General features: G+C 66.7%; 3 protein-coding genes across 6 annotated transcripts in view; 2 read left to right on the plus strand and 1 right to left on the minus strand.

Annotated features, from left to right (window-relative positions):
* Nucleotides 1-182: 182 nt before the first annotated feature.
* Nucleotides 183-4,845, minus strand: LOC138063518 (glutamine-rich protein 2-like). The gene is made up of 2 exons (XM_068923132.1): nucleotides 4,460-4,845; nucleotides 183-1,098 (listed from the first exon to the last, which is right to left on the minus strand). The coding sequence occupies exons 1-2, from the start codon at nucleotides 4,728-4,730 to the stop codon at nucleotides 251-253; spliced, it is 1,119 nt and encodes a 372-aa protein (XP_068779233.1). The 5' UTR covers nucleotides 4,731-4,845; the 3' UTR covers nucleotides 183-250.
* A 3,415-nt stretch (nucleotides 4,846-8,260) lies between these two features.
* LOC138063568 (integrin alpha-L-like) overlaps nucleotides 8,261-18,360 on the plus strand; it is a 43,945-nt gene continuing 33,845 nt past the window's right edge. Inside the window, exons 1-9 of one of the 4 annotated variants that reach the window (XM_068923197.1) lie at nucleotides 8,261-8,575; nucleotides 9,746-9,854; nucleotides 9,962-10,059; nucleotides 11,122-11,180; nucleotides 11,300-11,414; nucleotides 12,390-12,520; nucleotides 14,427-14,572; nucleotides 15,741-15,879; nucleotides 16,678-16,828. In XM_068923197.1, coding sequence (XP_068779298.1) covers nucleotides 8,311-8,575; nucleotides 9,746-9,854; nucleotides 9,962-10,059; nucleotides 11,122-11,180; nucleotides 11,300-11,414; nucleotides 12,390-12,520; nucleotides 14,427-14,572; nucleotides 15,741-15,879; nucleotides 16,678-16,828 — 1,213 coding nt within the window. In that variant the 5' untranslated portion in view covers nucleotides 8,261-8,310. The remainder of the gene's footprint in view (nucleotides 8,576-9,745; nucleotides 9,855-9,961; nucleotides 10,060-11,121; nucleotides 11,181-11,299; nucleotides 11,415-12,389; nucleotides 12,521-14,426; nucleotides 14,573-15,740; nucleotides 15,880-16,677; nucleotides 16,829-18,360) is intronic. The other 3 variants (XM_068923198.1, XM_068923200.1, XM_068923199.1) reach the window with 3 other exon arrangements.
* On the plus strand, nucleotides 12,589-14,420 carry LOC138063617 (uncharacterized). The gene is made up of 3 exons (XM_068923355.1): nucleotides 12,589-12,646; nucleotides 12,695-12,906; nucleotides 13,252-14,420. Exons 1-3 carry the CDS (start codon nucleotides 12,589-12,591, stop codon nucleotides 13,444-13,446), a joined length of 465 nt encoding a protein of 154 aa, XP_068779456.1. The 3' UTR covers nucleotides 13,447-14,420.

An 18,360-nucleotide genomic window follows, 5' to 3' on the forward strand; every position in this document is an offset into this window, starting at 1 on the left:
TTTTCTTTTTGCATCCCCCTTCTTTTGCACCCCCTTATTTCTTGCAACCTTTTGCTTTTTGCAACCCCCTTCTTTTGCTCCCCCTTATTTTATTTATTTATTTATTTATTTTTTGCAACCCTTTGCTTTCTGCCACCGCCTTCCTTGGCACCCCCTCCCCACCCCCCGCTTTCCTTTTTTTTTTCCCTTTCCCCCCCCCCCCAGCACTTTTCCCTCCTTGGCACCCGCTTCCTTTCCCGCCCCGACCCGGCTAGGGCCGGCCGCGGTCGCGGGCCTCCAGCTCGGCCACCAGGGCCGGGTGCCGGCGGCGCAGGGCGGCCGCCACGCGGTCCTTGCAGCGGGGCGTCCAGGCCGGGGCCAGGCCCAGGAGGCGGCGCATGGCGGCCTGCGGGGTCCCCTCGGCCGCCACGGCCCGCGCCTGCTCCTCGTCCAGCACCTCGCCCAGCAGCAGGTCCAGCAGCGGCTCCACCGCCGGCACCCGCTGGATCAGCTCGGCCCGGTGCCGCTCCACGAAGTGCAGCTCCCGAGCGGCGGCGGCGGCGGCGGGGGGCTGCGCGACGGCGGCGCCTGCGACCGCCGGAGAGGGGGCTGCGGCGGGGCCCGAAGCGCCGGGAGAAGCCCCCGAGTGTGCAAATCCCCCGTGCAAAGCCCCCGGGATTGCAAATCCCCAGTGCAAAGCCCCCAAGTGTGCAAATCCCCAGTGCAAAGCCCCCAAGTGTGCAAAACCCCAGTGCAAAGCCCCCAAGTGTGCAAATCCCCCGTGCAAAGCCCCCGGGGTTGCAAATCCCCAGTGCAAAGCCCCCAAGTTTGCAATTCCCCCGTGCAAAGCCCCCGAGTGTGCAAATCCCCCGTGCAAAGCCCCCAAGTGTGCAAATCCCCCGTGCAAAGCCCCCGGGGTTGCAATTCCCCAGTGCAAAGCCCCCAAGTTTGCAAATCCCCCGTGCAAAGCCCCCGGGGTTGCAAATCCCCAGTGCAAAGCCCCCAAGTGTGCAAAACCCCCGTGCAAAGCTCCCAAGTTTGCAATTCCCCAGTGCAAAGCCCCCGGGGTTGCAAATCCCCAGTGCAAAGCCCCCGAGTGTGCAAATCCCCCGTGCAAAGCTCCCAAGTGTGCAAATCCCCAGTGCAAAGCCCCCGGGGTTGCAAATCCCCGTGCAAAGCCCCCGGGGTTGCAAATCCCCAGTGCAAAGCTCCCAAGTGTGCAAATCCCCCGTGCAAAGCCCCAAGTGTGCAAATCCCCCGTGCAAAGCCCCCGAGTGTGCAAATCCCCCGTGCAAAGCCCCCAAGTGTGCAAAACCCCAGTACAAAGCCCCCAAGTGTGCAAATCCCCCGTGCAAAGCCCCCGGGGTTGCAAATCCCCTGTGCAAAGTCCCCAAGTGTGCAAATCCCCCGTGCAAAGCCCCCGGGGTTGCAAATCCCCAGTGCAAAGCTCCCAAGTGTGCAAATCCCCCGTGCAAAGCCCCCGAGTGTGCAAATCCCCCGTGCAAAGCCCCCAAGTGTGCAAAACCCCAGTACAAAGCCCCCAAGTGTGCAAATCCCCCGTGCAAAGCCCCCGGGATTGCAAATCCCCAGTGCAAAGCCCCCAAGTGTGCAAATCCCCCGTGCAAAGCCCCCAAGTGTGCAAAACCCCAGTACAAAGCCCCCAAGTGTGCAAATCCCCCGTGCAAAGCCCCCGGGGTTGCAAATCCCCTGTGCAAAGTCCCCAAGTGTGCAAATCCCCCGTGCAAAGCCCCCGGGATTGCAAATCCCCCGTGCAAAGCCCCCAAGTGTGCAAAACCCCAGTACAAAGCCCCCAAGTGTGCAAATCCCCCGTGCAAAGCCCCCGGGGTTGCAAATCCCCTGTGCAAAGTCCCCAAGTGTGCAAATCCCCCGTGCAAAGCCCCCGGGATTGCAAATCCCCCGTGCAAAGCCCCCAAGTGTGCAAAACCCCAGTACAAAGCCCCCAAGTGTGCAAATCCCCCGTGCAAAGCCCCCGGGGTTGCAAATCCCCTGTGCAAAGTCCCCAAGTGTGCAAATCCCCCGTGCAAAGCCCCCGGGATTGCAAATCCCCAGTGCAAAGCCCCCAAGTGTGCAAATCCCCCGTGCAAAGCCCCCAGGGTTGCAAATCCCCAGTGCAAAGCCCCCAAGTGTGCAAATCCCCCGTGCAAAGCTCCCAAGTGTGCAAATCCCCAGTGCAAAGCCCCCGGGGTTGCAAATCCCCAGTGCAAAGCTCCCAAGTGTGCAAATCCCCCGTGCAAAGCCCCCGGGGTTGCAAATCCCCAGTGCAAAGCCCCCAAGTGTGCAAATCCCCCGTGCAAAGCCCCCGGGATTGCAAATCCCCCGTGCAAAGCCCCCAAGTGTGCAAAACCCCAGTACAAAGCCCCCAAGTGTGCAAATCCCCCGTGCAAAGCCCCCGGGGTTGCAAATCCCCAGTGCAAAGCCCCCAAGTGTGCAAATCCCCCGTGCAAAGCCCCCGGGGTTGCAAATCCCCCGTGCAAAGCCCCCGAGTGTGTAAATCCCCCGTGCAAAGCCCCCGAGTGTGCAAATCCCCCGTGCAAAGCCCCCGGGGTTGCAAAGCCCCCGTGCAAATCTCGCGGGTTCGCACGTGCCGGTGCAACCCTCCGGCTTCGGAAATGCCGGTGCAAATCCCAGGATTTGGCCATTCGGCTGCAAACTCCGGGATGCCCCAATTCCAGGGCAAATCGCCCGGGATTTGGAAATGTTGGGGCCCATTAGCCCCATGTGGCCAATTCAGGGCAAATTCTGGGATTTCGACTTTCTGGTGCGAATCCCCGGATTCCCGTGCGAATCTCCGGCTTTGTCATTTTTGGGTTCGAATCCTGGGATTCAGCGCTTCCGGGGCAAATCCTCCGGTTTTGCAATTCGGCGGGCAAAATCCAGGATTCGGAAACCCCGGTGCAAAGCCCCCGGACCCTGCAATCCCGGCGCAAGCTCCAGCGTTTGCAACCCCGATGCAGCCCCCCCGGCCGTTTGCAACCCCGATGCACCCCCCCCGGCCGTTTGCAGCCCCCCCGGCGTTTGCAGCCCCCCCGGCCGTTTGCAACCCCAATGCAACCCCCCCCCCCAGCATTTGCAACCCCCCCGGTGTTTGCAACCCCGATGCAACCCCCTGCTCTTTGCAACCCCGATGCAACCCCCCCCTTTGCAGCCCCCCCCAGCATTTGCAACCCCCCCGGCGTTTGCAACCCCGATGCAACCCCCTGCTCTTTGCAACCCCCACTGCAACCCCCCCCCAGCATTTGCAACCCCCCCCTGCTCTTTGCAACCCCGATGCAACCCCCCCCCCAGCATTTGCAACCCCCCCGGCATTTGCAACCCCGATGCAACTCCCTGCTCTTTGCAACCCCCACTGCAACCCCCCCCCCAGCATTTGCAACCCCCCCGGTGTTTGCAACCCCAATGTAACCCCCCCCTGCTCTTTGCAACCCCCACTGCAACCCCCCCCCCAGCATTTGCAACCCCCCCTGCTCTTTGCAACCCCGATGCAACCCCCCCGGCGTTTGCAGCCCCCCCTGCTCTTTGCAACCCCGATGCAACTCCCTGCTCTTTGCAACCCCGATGCAACCCCCCCCTTTGCAGCCCCCCCGGCGTTTGCAACCCCAACGCAACCCCCCCCTGCTCTTTGCAACCCCGATGCACCCCCCCTGCTCTTTGCAACCCCCGATGCAACCCCCCCCCCAGCATTTGCAACCCCCCCGGTGTTTGCAACCCCGATGCAACCCCCTGCTCTTTGCAACCCCGATGCAACCCCCCCCTTTGCAGCCCCCCCCAGCATTTGCAACCCCCCCGGCGTTTGCAACCCCGATGCAACCCCCTGCTCTTTGCAACCCCCACTGCAACCCCCCCCCAGCATTTGCAACCCCCCCTGCTCTTTGCAACCCCCGATGCAACCCCCCCCCCAGCATTTGCAACCCCCCCCGGTGTTTGCAACCCCAATGCAACCCCCTGCTCTTTGCAACCCCCAATGCAACCCCCCCCCGGCGTTTGCAGCCCCCCCGGCCGTTTGCAACCCCGACGCAGCCCCCTGCTCTTTGCAACCCCGATGCAACCCCCCCGGCGTTTGCAGCCCCCCCCCAGCTCTTTGCAACCCCGATGCAACCCCCCCTGCTCTTTGCAACCCTGATGCACCCCCCAAACGTTTGCAACCCCGATGCAACCCCCCCCCCGGCGTTTGCAACCCCAACGCAACCCCCCCTGCTCTTTGCAACCCCGATGCAACCCCCCTGGCGTTTGCAGCCCCCCCTGCTCTTTGCAACCCCGATGCAACCCCCCCGGCGTTTGCAGCCCCCCCCCAGCTCTTTGCAACCCCGATGCAACCCCCCCTGCTCTTTGCAACCCCAGCGCAGCCCCCCCTGCTCTTTGTAACCCCGATGCAACCCCCCCAGCGTTTGCAGCCCCCCCTGCTCTTTGCAACCCGGATGCAACCCCCCCCGAACCCCCCAGGGCTTGCAACCCCGCTGACCGGCGGCGGCGGCGGCGGCGGCGAGGGGCTCGGCCAGGTCGAGGCGGCGGACGCGGCGGAGGGCGGCGGCGGCCACGGCGGCCCCGTAGGCCTCGCAGTAGTGGCCGACGAGCAGGTCGGTGAGGTCGAAGACGTCGGCGGGCTCGAGGCGGCTGCGGGCGATGGCGGCGTAGCCGGGCGCCAGGGGCACCTGGCCCAGGGCCGCCTTGAGGTGCCGCAGCTCCGCCGCCGTCAGCTCCTCCAGCGCCGCCTGGATGCGCTCGCGCAACATCCCGCCCGGACGCCTGGGCCCACGCTGCGACTCGGCCCGACGCGCGCCCGGACGCCTGGGCCCGCCCCAGGAGTCGGCCCGATGCACACCCGGACGCCTGGGCCCGCCCCCGGGCCGACCCGGACGCCTGGGCCCATTCTGGGACTCGGCCCGATGCACGCCCGGACGCCTGGGCCCGCCCCCGGGCCGACCCGGACGCCTGGGCCCGCCCCAGGAGTCGGCCCGATGCGCGCCCAGATGCCTGGGCCCGCCCCCGGGCCGACCCGGACGCCTGGGCCCATTCTGGGACTCGGCCCGATGCGCGCCCGGACGCCTGGGCCCGCCCCCGGGCCGACCCGGACGCCTGGGCCCATTCTGGGACTCAGCCCGATGCACGCCCGGACGCCTGGGCCCGCCCCCGGGCCGACCCGGACGCCTGGGCCCATTCTGGGACTCGGCCCGATGCACGCCCGGACGCCTGGGCCCGCCCCCGGGCCAACCCGGACGCCTGGGCCCATTCTGGGACTCGGCCCGATGCACGCCCGGACGCCTGGGCCCGCCCCCGGGCCGACCCGGACGCCTGGGCCCATTCTGGGACTCAGCCCGACGTGCGCCCGGACGCCTGGGCCCGCCACGGGACTCGGCCCGATGCACGCCCGGACGCCTGGGCCCGCCCCCGGGCCGACCCGGACGCCTGGGCCCGCCCCAGGAGTCGGCCCGATGCGCGCCCGGACGCCTGGGCCCGCCCCCAGGCCGACCCGGACGCCTGGGCCCATTCTGGGACTCGGCCCGATGCACGCCCGGACGCCTGGGCCCGCCCCCGGGCCGACCCGGACGCCTGGGCCCGCCCCAGGAGTCGGCCCGATGCGCGCCCAGATGCCTGGGCCCGCCCCCGGGCCGACCCGGACGCCTGGGCCCATTCTGGGACTCGGCCCAATGCACGCCCGGATGCCTGGGCCCGCCCCCGGGCCGACCCGGACGCCTGGGCCCGCCCCAGGAGTCGGCCCGATGCGCGCCCGGACGCCTGGGCCCGCCCCCGGGCCGACCCAGACGCCTGGGCCCATTCTGGGACTCGGCCCGATGCACGCCCGGACGCCTGGGCCCGCCCCCGGGCCAACCCGGACACCTGGGCCCATTCTGGGACTCGGCCCGATGCACGCCCGGACGCCTGGGCCCGCCCCCGGGCCGACCCGGACGCCTGGGCCCGCCCCAGGAGTCGGCCCGATGCGCGCCCAGATGCCTGGGCCCGCCCCCGGGCCGACCCGGACGCCTGGGCCCATTCTGGGACTCGGCCCGATGCGCGCCCGGACGCCTGGGCCCGCCCCCGGGCCGACCCGGACGCCTGGGCCCATTCTGGGACTCGGCCCGATGCACGCCCGGACGCCTGGGCCCGCCCCCGGGCCAACCCGGATGCCTGGGCCCATTCTGGGACTCGGCCCGATGCGCGCCCGGACGCCTGGGCCCGCCCCCAGGCCAACCCGGACGCCTGGGCCCATTCTGGGACTCGGCCCGATGCACGCCCGGACGCCTGGGCCCGCCCCCGGGCCGACCCGGACGCCTGGGCCCATTCTGGGACTCAGCCCGACGTGCGCCCGGACGCCTGGGCCCGCCACGGGACTCGGCCCGATGCACGCCCGGACGCCTGGGCCCGCCCCCGGGCCGACCCGGACGCCTGGGCCCGCCCCAGGAGTCGGCCCGATGCGCGCCCGGACGCCTGGGCCCGCCCCCAGGCCGACCCGGACGCCTGGGCCCATTCTGGGACTCGGCCCGATGCACGCCCGGACGCCTGGGCCCGCCCCCAGGCCGACCCGGACGCCTGGGCCCATTCTGGGACTCGGCCCGATGCACGCCCGGACGCCTGGGCCCGCCCCCGGGCCGACCCGGACGCCTGGGCCCATTCTGGGACTCGGCCCGATGCACGCCCGGACGCCTGGGCCCGCCCCCGGGCCAACCCGGACACCTGGGCCCATTCTGGGACTCGGCCCGATGCACGCCCGGACGCCTGGGCCCGCCCCCGGGCCAACCCGGACACCTGGGCCCATTCTGGGACTCGGCCCGATGCGCGCCCGGACGCCTGGGCCCGCCCCCAGGCCAACCCGGACGCCTGGGCCCATTCTGGGACTCAGCCCGATGCGCGCCCGGATGCCTGGGCCCGCCCCCGGGCCGACCCGGACGCCTGGGCCCATTCTGGGACTCGGCCCGATGCACGCCCGGACGCCTGGGCCCGCCCCCGGGCCGACCCGGACGCCTGGGCCCATTCTGGGACTCGGCCCGATGCACGCCCGGACGCCTGGGCCCGCCCCCGGGCCGACCCGGACGCCTGGGCCCATTCTGGGACTCGGCCCGATGCACGCCCGGACGCCTGGGCCCGCCCCCGGGCCGACCCGGACGCCTGGGCCCATTCTGGGACTCGGCCCGATGCGCGCCCGGATGCCTGGGCCCACCCCCGGGCCAACCCGGACGCCTGGGCCCGCCCCGGGACTCGGCCCGATGCGCGCCCAGATGCCTGGGCCCGCCCCCGGGCCGACCCGGACGCCTGGGCCCATTCTGGGACTCGGCCCGATGCGCGCCCGGACGCCTGGGCCCGCCCCCGGGCCGACCCAGACGCCTGGGCCCACACTGGGACTCGGCCCGACACTCGCCCGGACGCCTGGGCCCATTCTGGGACTCGGCCCGATGCACGCCCGGATGCCTGGGCCCACCCCCAGACCCACCCGGACGCCTGGGCCCACCCCAGGATTCGGCCCAATTCGCACCCGGACGCCTGGGCCCACTCCGGTGCTCAGTCCAACACGCTCCAGGAGGCCTGGGCCCAACCTTGAACTGACCCGGACGCCTGGGCCCATCCCGGCACTCGGCTCACAACAGCCCCGGATGCCTGGGTCCCCGCTGGGCCTCAACCCACAGCAGACCCGGACGCCTGGGCCCCCTCTGGGCCCCTACCCACAGCCAGTGGTCGGATGCCTGGGCCCCCCGCCAGCCCTCAACCCATAGTGCACCCGGACGCCTGGGTCCCTGGTCTGTGGTGCACCCGGACGCCTGGGTCCTTGGTCTGTGGTGCACCCGGACGCCTGGGTCCCTGGTCTGTGGTGCACCCGGACGCCTGGGTCCTTGGTCTGCGATGCACCTGGACGCCTGGGTCCCTGGTCTGTGGTGCACCCGGACGCCTGGGTCCTTGGTCTGTGGTGCACCCGGACGCCTGGGTCCTTGGTCTGCGATGCACCCGGACGCCTGGGTCCCTGGTCTGTGGTGCACCCGGACGCCTGGGTCCCTGGTCTGTGGTGCACCCGGACGCCTGGGTCCTTGGTCTGTGGTGCACCCGGACGCCTGGGTCCCTGGTCTGTGGTGCACCCGGACGCCTGGGTCCTTGGTCTGTGGTGCACCCGGACGCCTGGGTCCCTGGTCTGTGGTGCACCCGGACGCCTGGGTCCTTGGTCTGTGGTGCACCCGGACGCCTGGGTCCCTGGTCTGTGGTGCACCCGGACGCCTGGGTCCTTGGTCTGCGATGCACCTGGACGCCTGGGTCCCTGGTCTGTGGTGCACCCGGACACCTGGGTCCTTGGTCTGTGGTGCACCCGGACGCCTGGGTCCTTGGTCTGCGATGCACCCGGACGCCTGGGTCCCTGGTCTGTGGTGCACCCGGACGCCTGGGTCCCTGACCCATAGTGCACCCGGACGCCTGGGTCCCCATGAGGCACAGTCGCCGTGGGGAGGAAGAGGGGGCCCAGGCATCCGGGACCGCCGACGCCTGCGCAGGCGTCAGAAGGAAACAGGGGCCCCAGCGCCGCCCCAGTGCGTTGCCGCCGCCGCCGCCGCCGCCAGCATGGCCGGGCCCGGCCTCGTCCTCCTGGGCATCGCCCTCGCCGGTACGGACCTCCCGGACGCCTGGGCCCCCAGCGTGGGGAGGGGGGAGTGGGGTCCCGGACACCTGGGCCCCCTCAGTGGGCTACCCGGATGCCTGGGCCCCCTGCTCAGGGAGGAGGGAGAGGGGTCCCGGACGCCTGGACCCCCTGATTGGGGAGGGGGGAGTGGGGTCCCGGACACCTGGGCCCCCTCAGTGGGCTACCCGGACGCCTGGGCCCCCTGCTCAGAGAGTGGGGAAGGAGGTCCCGGATGCCTGGGCCCTCTCAGTAGGGTACCCGAACGCCTGGGCCCCCCGTGTGGGGAGGGGGGAAGGAGGTCCCGGATGCCTGGGCCCCCTCACTGGGCTACCCGGATGCCTGGGCCCCTTGCTTGGGGAGGGGGGAGAGGGTCCCGGATGCCTGGGCCCCCTCACTGGGCTACCCGGATGCCTGGGCCCCCCGCACGGGGAAGGAGGAGCGGGGTCCCGGACACCTGGGCCCCCTCACTGGGCTACCCGGACACCTGGGTCCCTTGGACGCCTGGGCCCCCTGGGTGGTGATAAGACTGGAGTTGGGGGAGAGGCAGCACCGGATGCCTGGGCCCCCGCGTGGTGCCTGGGAAGCGGGTGGGGGGGTGAGGTGCCCGGACGCCTGGGCCCGCTCCCACGGCCCCAGAAAGGAAGTGACTCCGGCGAGGCCCTGAGGTTAACCGTAAAGCCGCCCGGACGCCTGGGCCCGCTCCCCAACCTCCGAGGTGGAGCCGCCCGGACGCCTGGGCCCGCTCCCCAACCTCCGAGGTGGAGCCGCCCGGACGCCTGGGCCCGCTCCCTAACCTCCGAGGTGGAGCCGCCCGGACGCCTGGGCCCGCTCCCCAACCTCCGAGGTGGAGCCGCCCGGACGCCTGGGCCCGCTCCCCAACCTCCGAGGTGGAGCCGCCCGGACGCCTGGGCCCGCTCCCCAACCTCCGAGGTGGAGCCGCCCGGACGCCTGGGCCCGCTCCCCAACCTCCGAGGTGGAGCCGCCCGGACGCCTGGGCCCGCTCCCCAACCTCCGAGGTGGAGCCGCCCGGACGCCTGGGCCCGCTCCCTAACCTCCGAGGTGGAGCCGCCTGGACGCCTGGGCCCGCTCCCTAACCTCCGAGGTGGAGCCGCCCGGACGCCTGGGCCCGCTCCGTAACCTTAACTCTGCCCCCAGGGTTGTCCTCGGCCGCCGGCTTCAACCTGGACCCGGTGCCCTTCCGTCTCCTGGCCCCCAACATCTCCGAGAGCTTCGGCCACCAAGTGCTGCAGCTCAACGGCTCCCGGTGCGTCCTCATCCTCCCCCTCCATTTCCCCCGGCCCCGGACTCCTGGGCCCGTCTCCAGCCCGGATGCCTGGGCCCCTCACCCGTCACCCTCACCCCTCGCTGCAGGATCCTGGTGGGAGCGCCGGCGGCGGCGGCGGAGGGCGCCGGGCGCCTCTATGAGTGCCGGGTGGACACGGGCAGCTGCCGGGAGCTGCCGCTGGCAGGTGGGCTGGGGCCGGGCCGTGGGGTGGGGTGGGGTGGGAGGAGGGCAGAAGGGGGCGGGGTTAAAGGTAGGGAGGGGCCCAGGAGTCCTGAGCACCTGTTATGGTTGAGGGGGCAGAGTTAAGGGTAGAAGGGGCAGAGTTAAGGGTAGAGGGCAGAGTTAAGGGTAAAGGGCCAGAGTTAAGGGTAGAGGGGGCAGAGTTAAGGGAAAAGGGGCAGAGTTAAGGGTAGAAGGGGCAGAGTTAAGGGTAAAGGGGGCAGAGTTAAGGGAAAAGGGGCAGAGTTAAGGGTAAAGGGCAGAGTTAAGGGTAAAGGGCCAGAGTTAAGGGTAGAGGGGGCAGAGTTAAGGGTAAAGGGCCAGAGTTAAGGGTAGAGGGGGCAGAGTTAAGGGTAAAGGGGCAGAGTTAAGGGTAAAGGGGGCAGAGTTAAGGGAAAAGGGGCAGAGTTAAGGGTAGAAGGGGCAGAGTTAAGGGTAGAGGGGGCAGAGTTAAGGGAAAAGGGGCAGAGTTAAGGGTAAAGGGGCAGAGTTAAGGGTAAAGGGCCAGAGTTAAGGGTAAAGGGGCAGAGTTAAGGGAAAAGGGGCAGAGTTAAGGGTAGAGGGGGCAGAGTTAAGGGTAAAGGGGCAGAGTTAAGGGTAAAGGGGCAGAGTTAAGGGTAGAGGGGGCAGAGTTAAGGGTAAAGGGCAGAGTTAAGGGAAAAGGGGCAGAGTTAAGGGTAGAGGGGGCAGAGTTAAGGGAAAAGGGGCAGAGTTAAGGGTAGAGGGGGCAGAGTTAAGGGTAAAGGGCAGAGTTAAGGGAAAAGGGGCAGAGTTAAGGGTAGAGGGGGCAGAGTTAAGGGTAAAGGGGCAGAGTTAAGGGTAGAGGGGGCAGAGTTAAGGGAAAAGGGGCAGAGTTAAGGGTAGAGGGGGCAGAGTTAAGGGTAAAGGGCAGAGTTAAGGGAAAAGGGGCAGAGTTAAGGGTAGAGGGGGCAGAGTTAAGGGTAGAGGGGCAGAGTTAAGGGTAGAGGGGGCAGAGTTAAGGGTCACGGGGGGGCCCAGGCGTCCCCTGACCCCCGTGTCCCCGCAGACAACGGCTCCGTGCCCCACCTGGGCATGGCCCTGGCCCGCACCGACACCGGCGCCATCGTGAGTTCGGGGCGGGTGGAGGCGGGGGGGGGAGCCGGTGGGGTGGGGTGAGGGGAGGGGGCCCAGGCGTCCCCGCCCCGCCCCCCACCGCCTAGCCCCGCCCCCCCCCCCCCCCACAGGCCTGCGGCCCCGGGCTGAGCCGCGAGTGCGACCGCAACGTCTACGTCAGCGGCCTCTGCTACGAGCTGGGGCCCCGGCTCGGCGCCCCCCGCGTCCTGGCCCCCGGCTACCAGGGTGAGGGCCCAGGTGGCCGGGAGGGCCCAGGCGTCCGGGGGAACCTAGGCATCTGGGAAGAGGGGCCCAGGTGTCCGGGGAAGGGGGCCCAGGTGTCCGGGAGGGGCCCAGGTGTCCAGGGAGGGGCCCAGGTGTCCGGGAGGGGCCCAGGCATCCAGGGAGGGGCCCAAGTGTCTGGGGAAGGGCCCAGGTGTCCGGGGAGGGGCCCAGGTGTCCAAGGGGCCCAGGCGTCCGCAAGGGGCCCAGGCGTCCGGGAGGGGCCCAGGTGTCCAGGGAGGGACCCAGGCATCCGGGAGGACCCAGGTGTCCGGGGGGACCCAGGCATCCGGGAAGGGACCCAGGTGTCCGGGGAGGGGCCCAGGTGTCCGGGGGGACCCAGGTGTCCGGGGAGGGACCCAGGTGTCCGGGGGGACCCAGGCATCCGGGAAGGGACCCAGGTGTCCGGGGAGGGACTCAGGCATCCGGGAGGGGCCCAGGTGTCCGGGGAGGGGCCCAGGTGTCCGGGAGGGGCCCAGGCATCCAGGGAGGGGCCCAAGTGTCTGGGGAAGGGCCCAGGTGTCCGGGGAGGGGCCCAGGTGTCCAAGGGGCCCAGGCGTCCGCAAGGGGCCCAGGCGTCCGGGAGGGGCCCAGGTGTCCAGGGAGGGACCCAGGCATCCGGGAGGACCCAGGTGTCCGGGGGGACCCAGGCATCCGGGAAGGGACCCAGGTGTCCGGGGAGGGGCCCAGGTGTCCGGGGGGACCCAGGCGTCCGGGGAGGGGCCCAGGCGTCCAGGGAGGGACCCAGGCATCCGGGAAGGGACCCAGGTGTCCGGGGAGGGACTCAGGCATCTGGGAGGGGCCCAGGTGTCCGGGGAGGGGCCCAGGCGTCCAGGGAGGGACCCAGGTATCCGGGAGGGGCCCAGGCGTCCAGGGAGGGACCCAGGCATCCGGGGAGGGGCCCAGGCGTCCGGAGGGACCCAGGCGTCCGGGCCGCAGGCTGCCTGCCGGGGACGGTGGACCTGGCCTTCCTCTTCGACGGCTCCAACAGCATGACGTCGGCCCAGTTCGGCACCATCCGCGACTTCATGGTGGACGTCATGGAGCAGCTGCACAACAGCTCCATCCACGTGGGCGCCGCGGGGGGCCGGGGGGGCCGGGGGGACCGGCCCGCTCCTTGGGGGCCTCTGGGGGCTCCATGGGATCTAGCGGGGGGTCTACAGGACTCTCTGGGGGGGTCTATGGGATCTATGGAGGTCTGGGGGGGGTCTCTAGGGCTCTTGGAGTGGTCTAGGGGCATCTAGGAGGGTCTGGGTGGGCTGTGGGGCTCTATGGGGGTCTATGGGGTCTATGGGGCTCTGGGGGGCTCTCTGTGGGTCTAGTGGGGTGTAAGGGGTCTGTAGGGGTCTATGGAGGTCTGTGGAGGTCTGTGGATGTCTATGGAGGTCTATGGGCGTCTATGGGGTCTATGGGCATCTCTGGGGTCTGCAGGGTCTGTGGAGGGTCTAGGGGTGTCTAGGAGGTCTATGTGACTCTATGGGGGTCTATGGGGCTCTGTGGGGCTCTGTGGGGGTCTATCAGGATGTAAGGGGTCTGTGGAGGTCTGTGGATGTCTATGGAGGTCTATGGGCGTCTATGGGGTCTATGGGCATCTCTGGGGTCTGCAGGGTCTGTGGAGGGTCTAGGGGTGTCTAGGAGGTCTATGTGGCTCTATGGGGGTCTATGGGGCTCTGTGGGGCTCTCTGGGGGTCTATCAGGATGTAAGGGGTCTGTGGAGGTCTGTGGATGTCTATGGAGGTCTATGGGCGTCTATGGGGTCTATGGGCATCTCTGGGGTCTGCAGGGTCTGTGGAGGGTCTAGGGGTGTCTAGGAGGTCTATGTGACTCTATGGGGGTCTATGGGGTCTATGGGGCTCTGTGGGGCTCTCTGGGGGTCTATCAGGATGTAAGGGGTCTGTGGAGGTCTGTGGATGTCTATGGAGGTCTATGGGCGTCTATGGGGTCTATGGGCATCTCTGGGGTCTGCAGGGTCTCTGGAGGGTCTAGGGGTGTCTAGGAGGTCTATGTGACTCTATGGGGGTCTATGGGGCTCTGTGGGGCTCTCTGGGGGTCTATCAGGATGTAAGGGGTCTGTGGAGGTCTGTGGATGTCTATGGAGGTCTATGGGGTCTATGGGCATCTCTGGGGTCTACAGGGTCTGTGGAGGGTCTAGGGGTGTCTAGGAGGTCTATGTGACTCTATGGGGGTCTATGGGGCTCTGTGGGGCTCTCTGGGGGTCTATCAGGATGTAAGGGGTCTGTGGAGGTCTGTGGATGTCTATGGAGGTCTATGGGGTCTATGGGCATCTCTGGGGTCTGCAGGGTCTGTGGAGGGTCTAGGGGTGTCTAGGAGGTCTATGTGGCTCTATGGGGGTCTATGGGGCTCTGTGGGGCTCTCTGGGGGTCTCTCAGGATGTAAGGGGTCTGTGGAGGTCTGTGGATGTCTATGGAGGTCTATGGGCGTCTATGGGGTCTATGGGCATCTCTGGGGTCTGCAGGGTCTGTGGAGGGTCTAGGGGTGTCTAGGAGGTCTATGTGGCTCTATGGGGGTCTATGGGGCTCTGTGGGGCTCTCTGGGGGTCTATCAGGATGTAAGGGGTCTGTGGAGGTCTGTGGATGTCTATGGAGGTCTATGGGCGTCTATGGGGTCTATGGGCATCTCTGGGGTCTGCAGGGTCTGTGGAGGGTCTAGGGGTGTCTAGGAGGTCTATGTGACTCTATGGGGGTCTATGGGGCTCTGTGGGGCTCTCTGGGGGTCTATCAGGATGTAAGGGGTCTGTGGAGGTCTGTGGATGTCTATGGAGGTCTATGGGGTCTATGGGCATCTCTGGGGTCTGCAGGGTCTGTGGAGGGTCTAGGGGTGTCTAGGAGGTCTATGTGACTCTATGGGGCTCTGTGGGGGTCTATGGGGCTCCCTGGAGGTCTACGGGCTCTGGGGGGCTCGGCGGGGCGACGGAGGGGGGAGCCGGCGTCCCACGGGTGCCGGCCCCGGGGGCAGTTTGCAGCGGTGCAGTTCTCGGACCGGACGCGGACGGAGTTCACGCTGCGGGACTACGCGGCCCGGCCCGAGCCCCGGGCGCTGCTGCGCCACGTGCAGCAGCTCCGCAGCCTCACCGACACCTTCTCGGCCATCACCTACGTGGCGTGAGTGCGGGGGCCGGGCGGAAATCCCGGGAATTGCACCCGAATCTGGGGGAAAATCCTGGGAATTGCACCCAAAGCTGGGGGATCGTGGGGAATTGCACCCGAATCTGGGGGAAATCCTGGGAATTGCACCCGAATGTGGGGGGAATCCCGGGAATTGCACCTGAATATGGGAGTATCCCTGGGAATTGCACCCAAATCTTGGGGGGAATCCAGGGAATTGCACCCAAATCTGGGGGAAATCCTGGGAATTGCACCCAAAGCTGGGGGAAATCCTGGGAATTGCACCTCAATATGGGGGATCCTGGGGAATTGCACCCGAATCTGGGGGAAATCCTGGGAATTGCACCCGAATGTGGGGGGAATCCAGGGAATTGCACCCAAATCTGGGGGAAATCCTGGGAATTGCACCCAAAGCTGGGGGAAATCCTGGGAATTGCACCTCAATATGGGGGATCCTGGGGAATTGCACCCGAATCTGGGGGAAATCCTGGGAATTGCACCCGAATGTGGGGGGAATCCCGGGAATTGCACCTGAATATGGGAGTATCCCTGGGAATTGCACCCAAATCTTGGGGGGAATCCAGGGAATTGCACCCGAATCTGGGGGATCGTGGGGAATTGCACCCGAATCTGGGGGAAATCCTGGGAATTGCACCTCAATATGGGGGATCCTGGGGAATTGCACCCGAATCTGGGGGGAATCCAGGGAATTGCACCCGAATCTGGGGAAAATCCTGGGAATTGCACCCGAATGTGGGGGGAATCCCAGGAATTGCACCCAAATCTGGGGGATCGTGGGGAATTGCACCCGAATCTGGGGGGAATCCAGGGAATTGCACCCAAGTCTGGGGGATAATCCTGGGGAATTGCACCCGAATCTGGGGGGAATCCAGGGAATTGCACCCAAGTCTGGGGGGAATCCAGAGAATTGCACCCCCAAAGCCTGGGAGACCCCGGGGAATTGCACCCGAATGCGGGGGATCGCTGGGAATTGCACCCAATATTGAGATGACCCCAGCAAATTGCACCCCGGTACCCAAGGCCGTCCCAGGGAATTGCACCCCAATATCTGGGCGATTCTAGGGAATTGCACCCCAAAATCCGGGGCGATCCCGAGGAATTGCCCCCCGCCGGCGCCCGGTTTCACCCCCGTCCCCCGGCGCAGGAAGAACATCTTCACCCCGGAGAACGGGGCCCGGGCGGGCGCCAAGCGGGTGATGATCATCATCACGGACGGCGACGCCACCGACACGGGCGACGTCTCGGCCGCCGAGGAGCGCGGCATCCTCCGCTACATCATCGGGGTGCGGCGGCCCCCACGGGGCCCAGGCGTCCGGGCAAGGGGACCTAGGTTTCTGGGTGTGGGAGGGACCCAGGTGTCCTGGTCAATGGGGACCCAGGTGTCTGGGGTGGGAGGGACCCAGGTGTCCAGGTCAACGGGGACCCAGGTGTCTGGGGTGGGAGGGACCCAGGTGTCCAGGTCAATGGGGACCCAGGCATCCAGGTCAATGGGGACCCAGGTGTTCCAGTCAATGGGGACCCAGGTGTCCAGGTCAGTTGGGGCCTAGGTGTCCAGGTCAATGGGGATCCAGGTATCCGGGTGCAGAAGGGACCCAGGTGTCCAGGTCAATGGGGACCCAGGTGTCCCGGTCAATGGAGACCCAGGTGTTGGGGTGCAGAAGGGACCCAGGTGTCCTGGACAATGGGGACCCAGGTGTCCAGGTCAATGGGGACCCAGGTGTCTGGGTCAATGGAGACCCAGGTGTCCTAATCAATGGGAGATCCAGGTGTCCAGGTCAATGGGGACCCAGGTGTCCTGGTCAACGGGGACCTAAGCGTCTGGGTGCAGAAGGGACCCAGGTGTCCCGGTCAATGGGGACCCAGGTGTTGGGGTGCAGAAGGGACCCAGGTGTCCAGGTCAATGGGGACCCAGGTGTCCTGGTCAATGGGGACCTAAGCGTCTGGGTGTAGAAGGGACCCAGGTGTCCAGGTCAATGGGGGCCCAGATGTTCTGGCCAATAGGAACCCAGGTGTCCAGGTCGATGGGGACCCAGGTGTCCAGGTCAATGGGGACCCAGGCGTCCGGGGTCTCCCACCTGCAGGTGGGCAACAACTTTGGCAGCCCGGACACCCGCCTCTACCTGAGCCAGTTCGCGTCGCAGCCCAGCACCGAGTTCGTCAAGGTCCTCGACAGCTTCGAGAAGCTCAAGGGCCTCTTCAAGGAGCTGCAGGCCAAGATCTACGACATCGAAGGTGGGCGCCGACCCCGGCAACGGCACCCCCAGCCCGGGGTGGGAGGGGAGGGGTTGCACCCAAATAGCTGGGGTGACCCCCCCTCCCAGGGAGATGCCACCCAAAGATCGGGGTGCTGCAAGGTGATTGCACCCCGATCTTGGGGTCACCTGCAGGGGGATTGCACCCAAATTTGGGGGCATCACCCCATGCAATTGTACTCAGATTTAGGGGGTGTCAGCCCGTGCAATTGCACCCACATTTTGGGGGAGCCATCCCATGCAATTGCATTCAAATTTGGAGGGGGGGGTCACCCCATGCAATTGCACCCAAATTTTGGGGGGTCACCCCATGCAATCGCACTCAAATTTGGGGGGGGGTCACTCCGTGCAATTGCACCCGCATTTGGGGGCATCACCCCATGCAATTGCACCCGAATTTGGGGGGATCATCCCATACAATTGCACCCACATTTGGGGAGGTCACCCCATGCAATTTCACGTGAATTTGGGGGCATCACCCCATGCGATCACACCTGAATTTGGGGAGTCACCCCCATGCAATCGCACCCAAATTTGGGGGGCATCACCCCATGCAATTGCACCCACATTTTGGGGGCATCACCCCATGCAATTGCAGCCGAATTTGGGGGGGATCATCCCATGCAATTGCACCCACATTTTGGGGGCATCACCCCATGCAATTGCAGCCGAATTTGGGGGGCATCACCCCATGCAATTGCACCCACATTTTGGGGGCATCACCCCATGCAATCGCACCCAAATTTGGAGAGGTCACTCCGTGCAATTGCACCCGAATTTGGGGGAGTCACCCCCCCCATGCAATCACACCCAAATTTGGAGAGGTCACTCCGTGCAATTGCACCCGAATTTGGGGGAGTCACCCCCCCATGCAATCGCACCCGAATTTGGGGGGCATCACCCCATGCAATTGCACCCACATTTTGGGGGATCATCCCATGCAATTGCAGCCACATTTTGGGGGCATCACCCCATGCAATCGCACCTAAATTTGGGGAGGTCACCCCATGCAATTGCACCCACATTTTGGGAGGTCACCCCATGCAATTGCACCCGAATTTGGGGGCATCACCCCATGCAATGGCACTCAAATTTTGGGAGATCACCCCATGCAATTGCACCCACATTTTGGAGGAGTCACCCTCATGCAATTGCACCCGAATTTGGGGGGGGATCATCCCATGCAATTGCACCCACATTTTGGGGGCATCACCCCATGCAATCGCACCCAAATTTGGGGAGGTCACCCCATGCAATTGCACCCACATTTTGGGAGGTCACCCCATGCAATTGCACCCGAATTTGGGGGCATCACCCCATGCAATGGCACTCAAATTTTGGGAGATCACCCCATGCAATTGCACCCACATTTTGGAGGAGTCACCCTCATGCAATTGCACCCAAATTTGGGGGGGGATCACCCCATGCAATTGCACCCGAATTTGGGGCATCACCCCATGCAATTGCAGCCGAATTTGGGGGGGATCATCCCATGCAATTGCACCCACATTT

This window comes from Struthio camelus, chromosome 32, assembly GCF_040807025.1.
Source record: "Struthio camelus isolate bStrCam1 chromosome 32, bStrCam1.hap1, whole genome shotgun sequence".
Classification (NCBI taxonomy): Eukaryota; Metazoa; Chordata; class Aves; order Struthioniformes; family Struthionidae; genus Struthio; species Struthio camelus.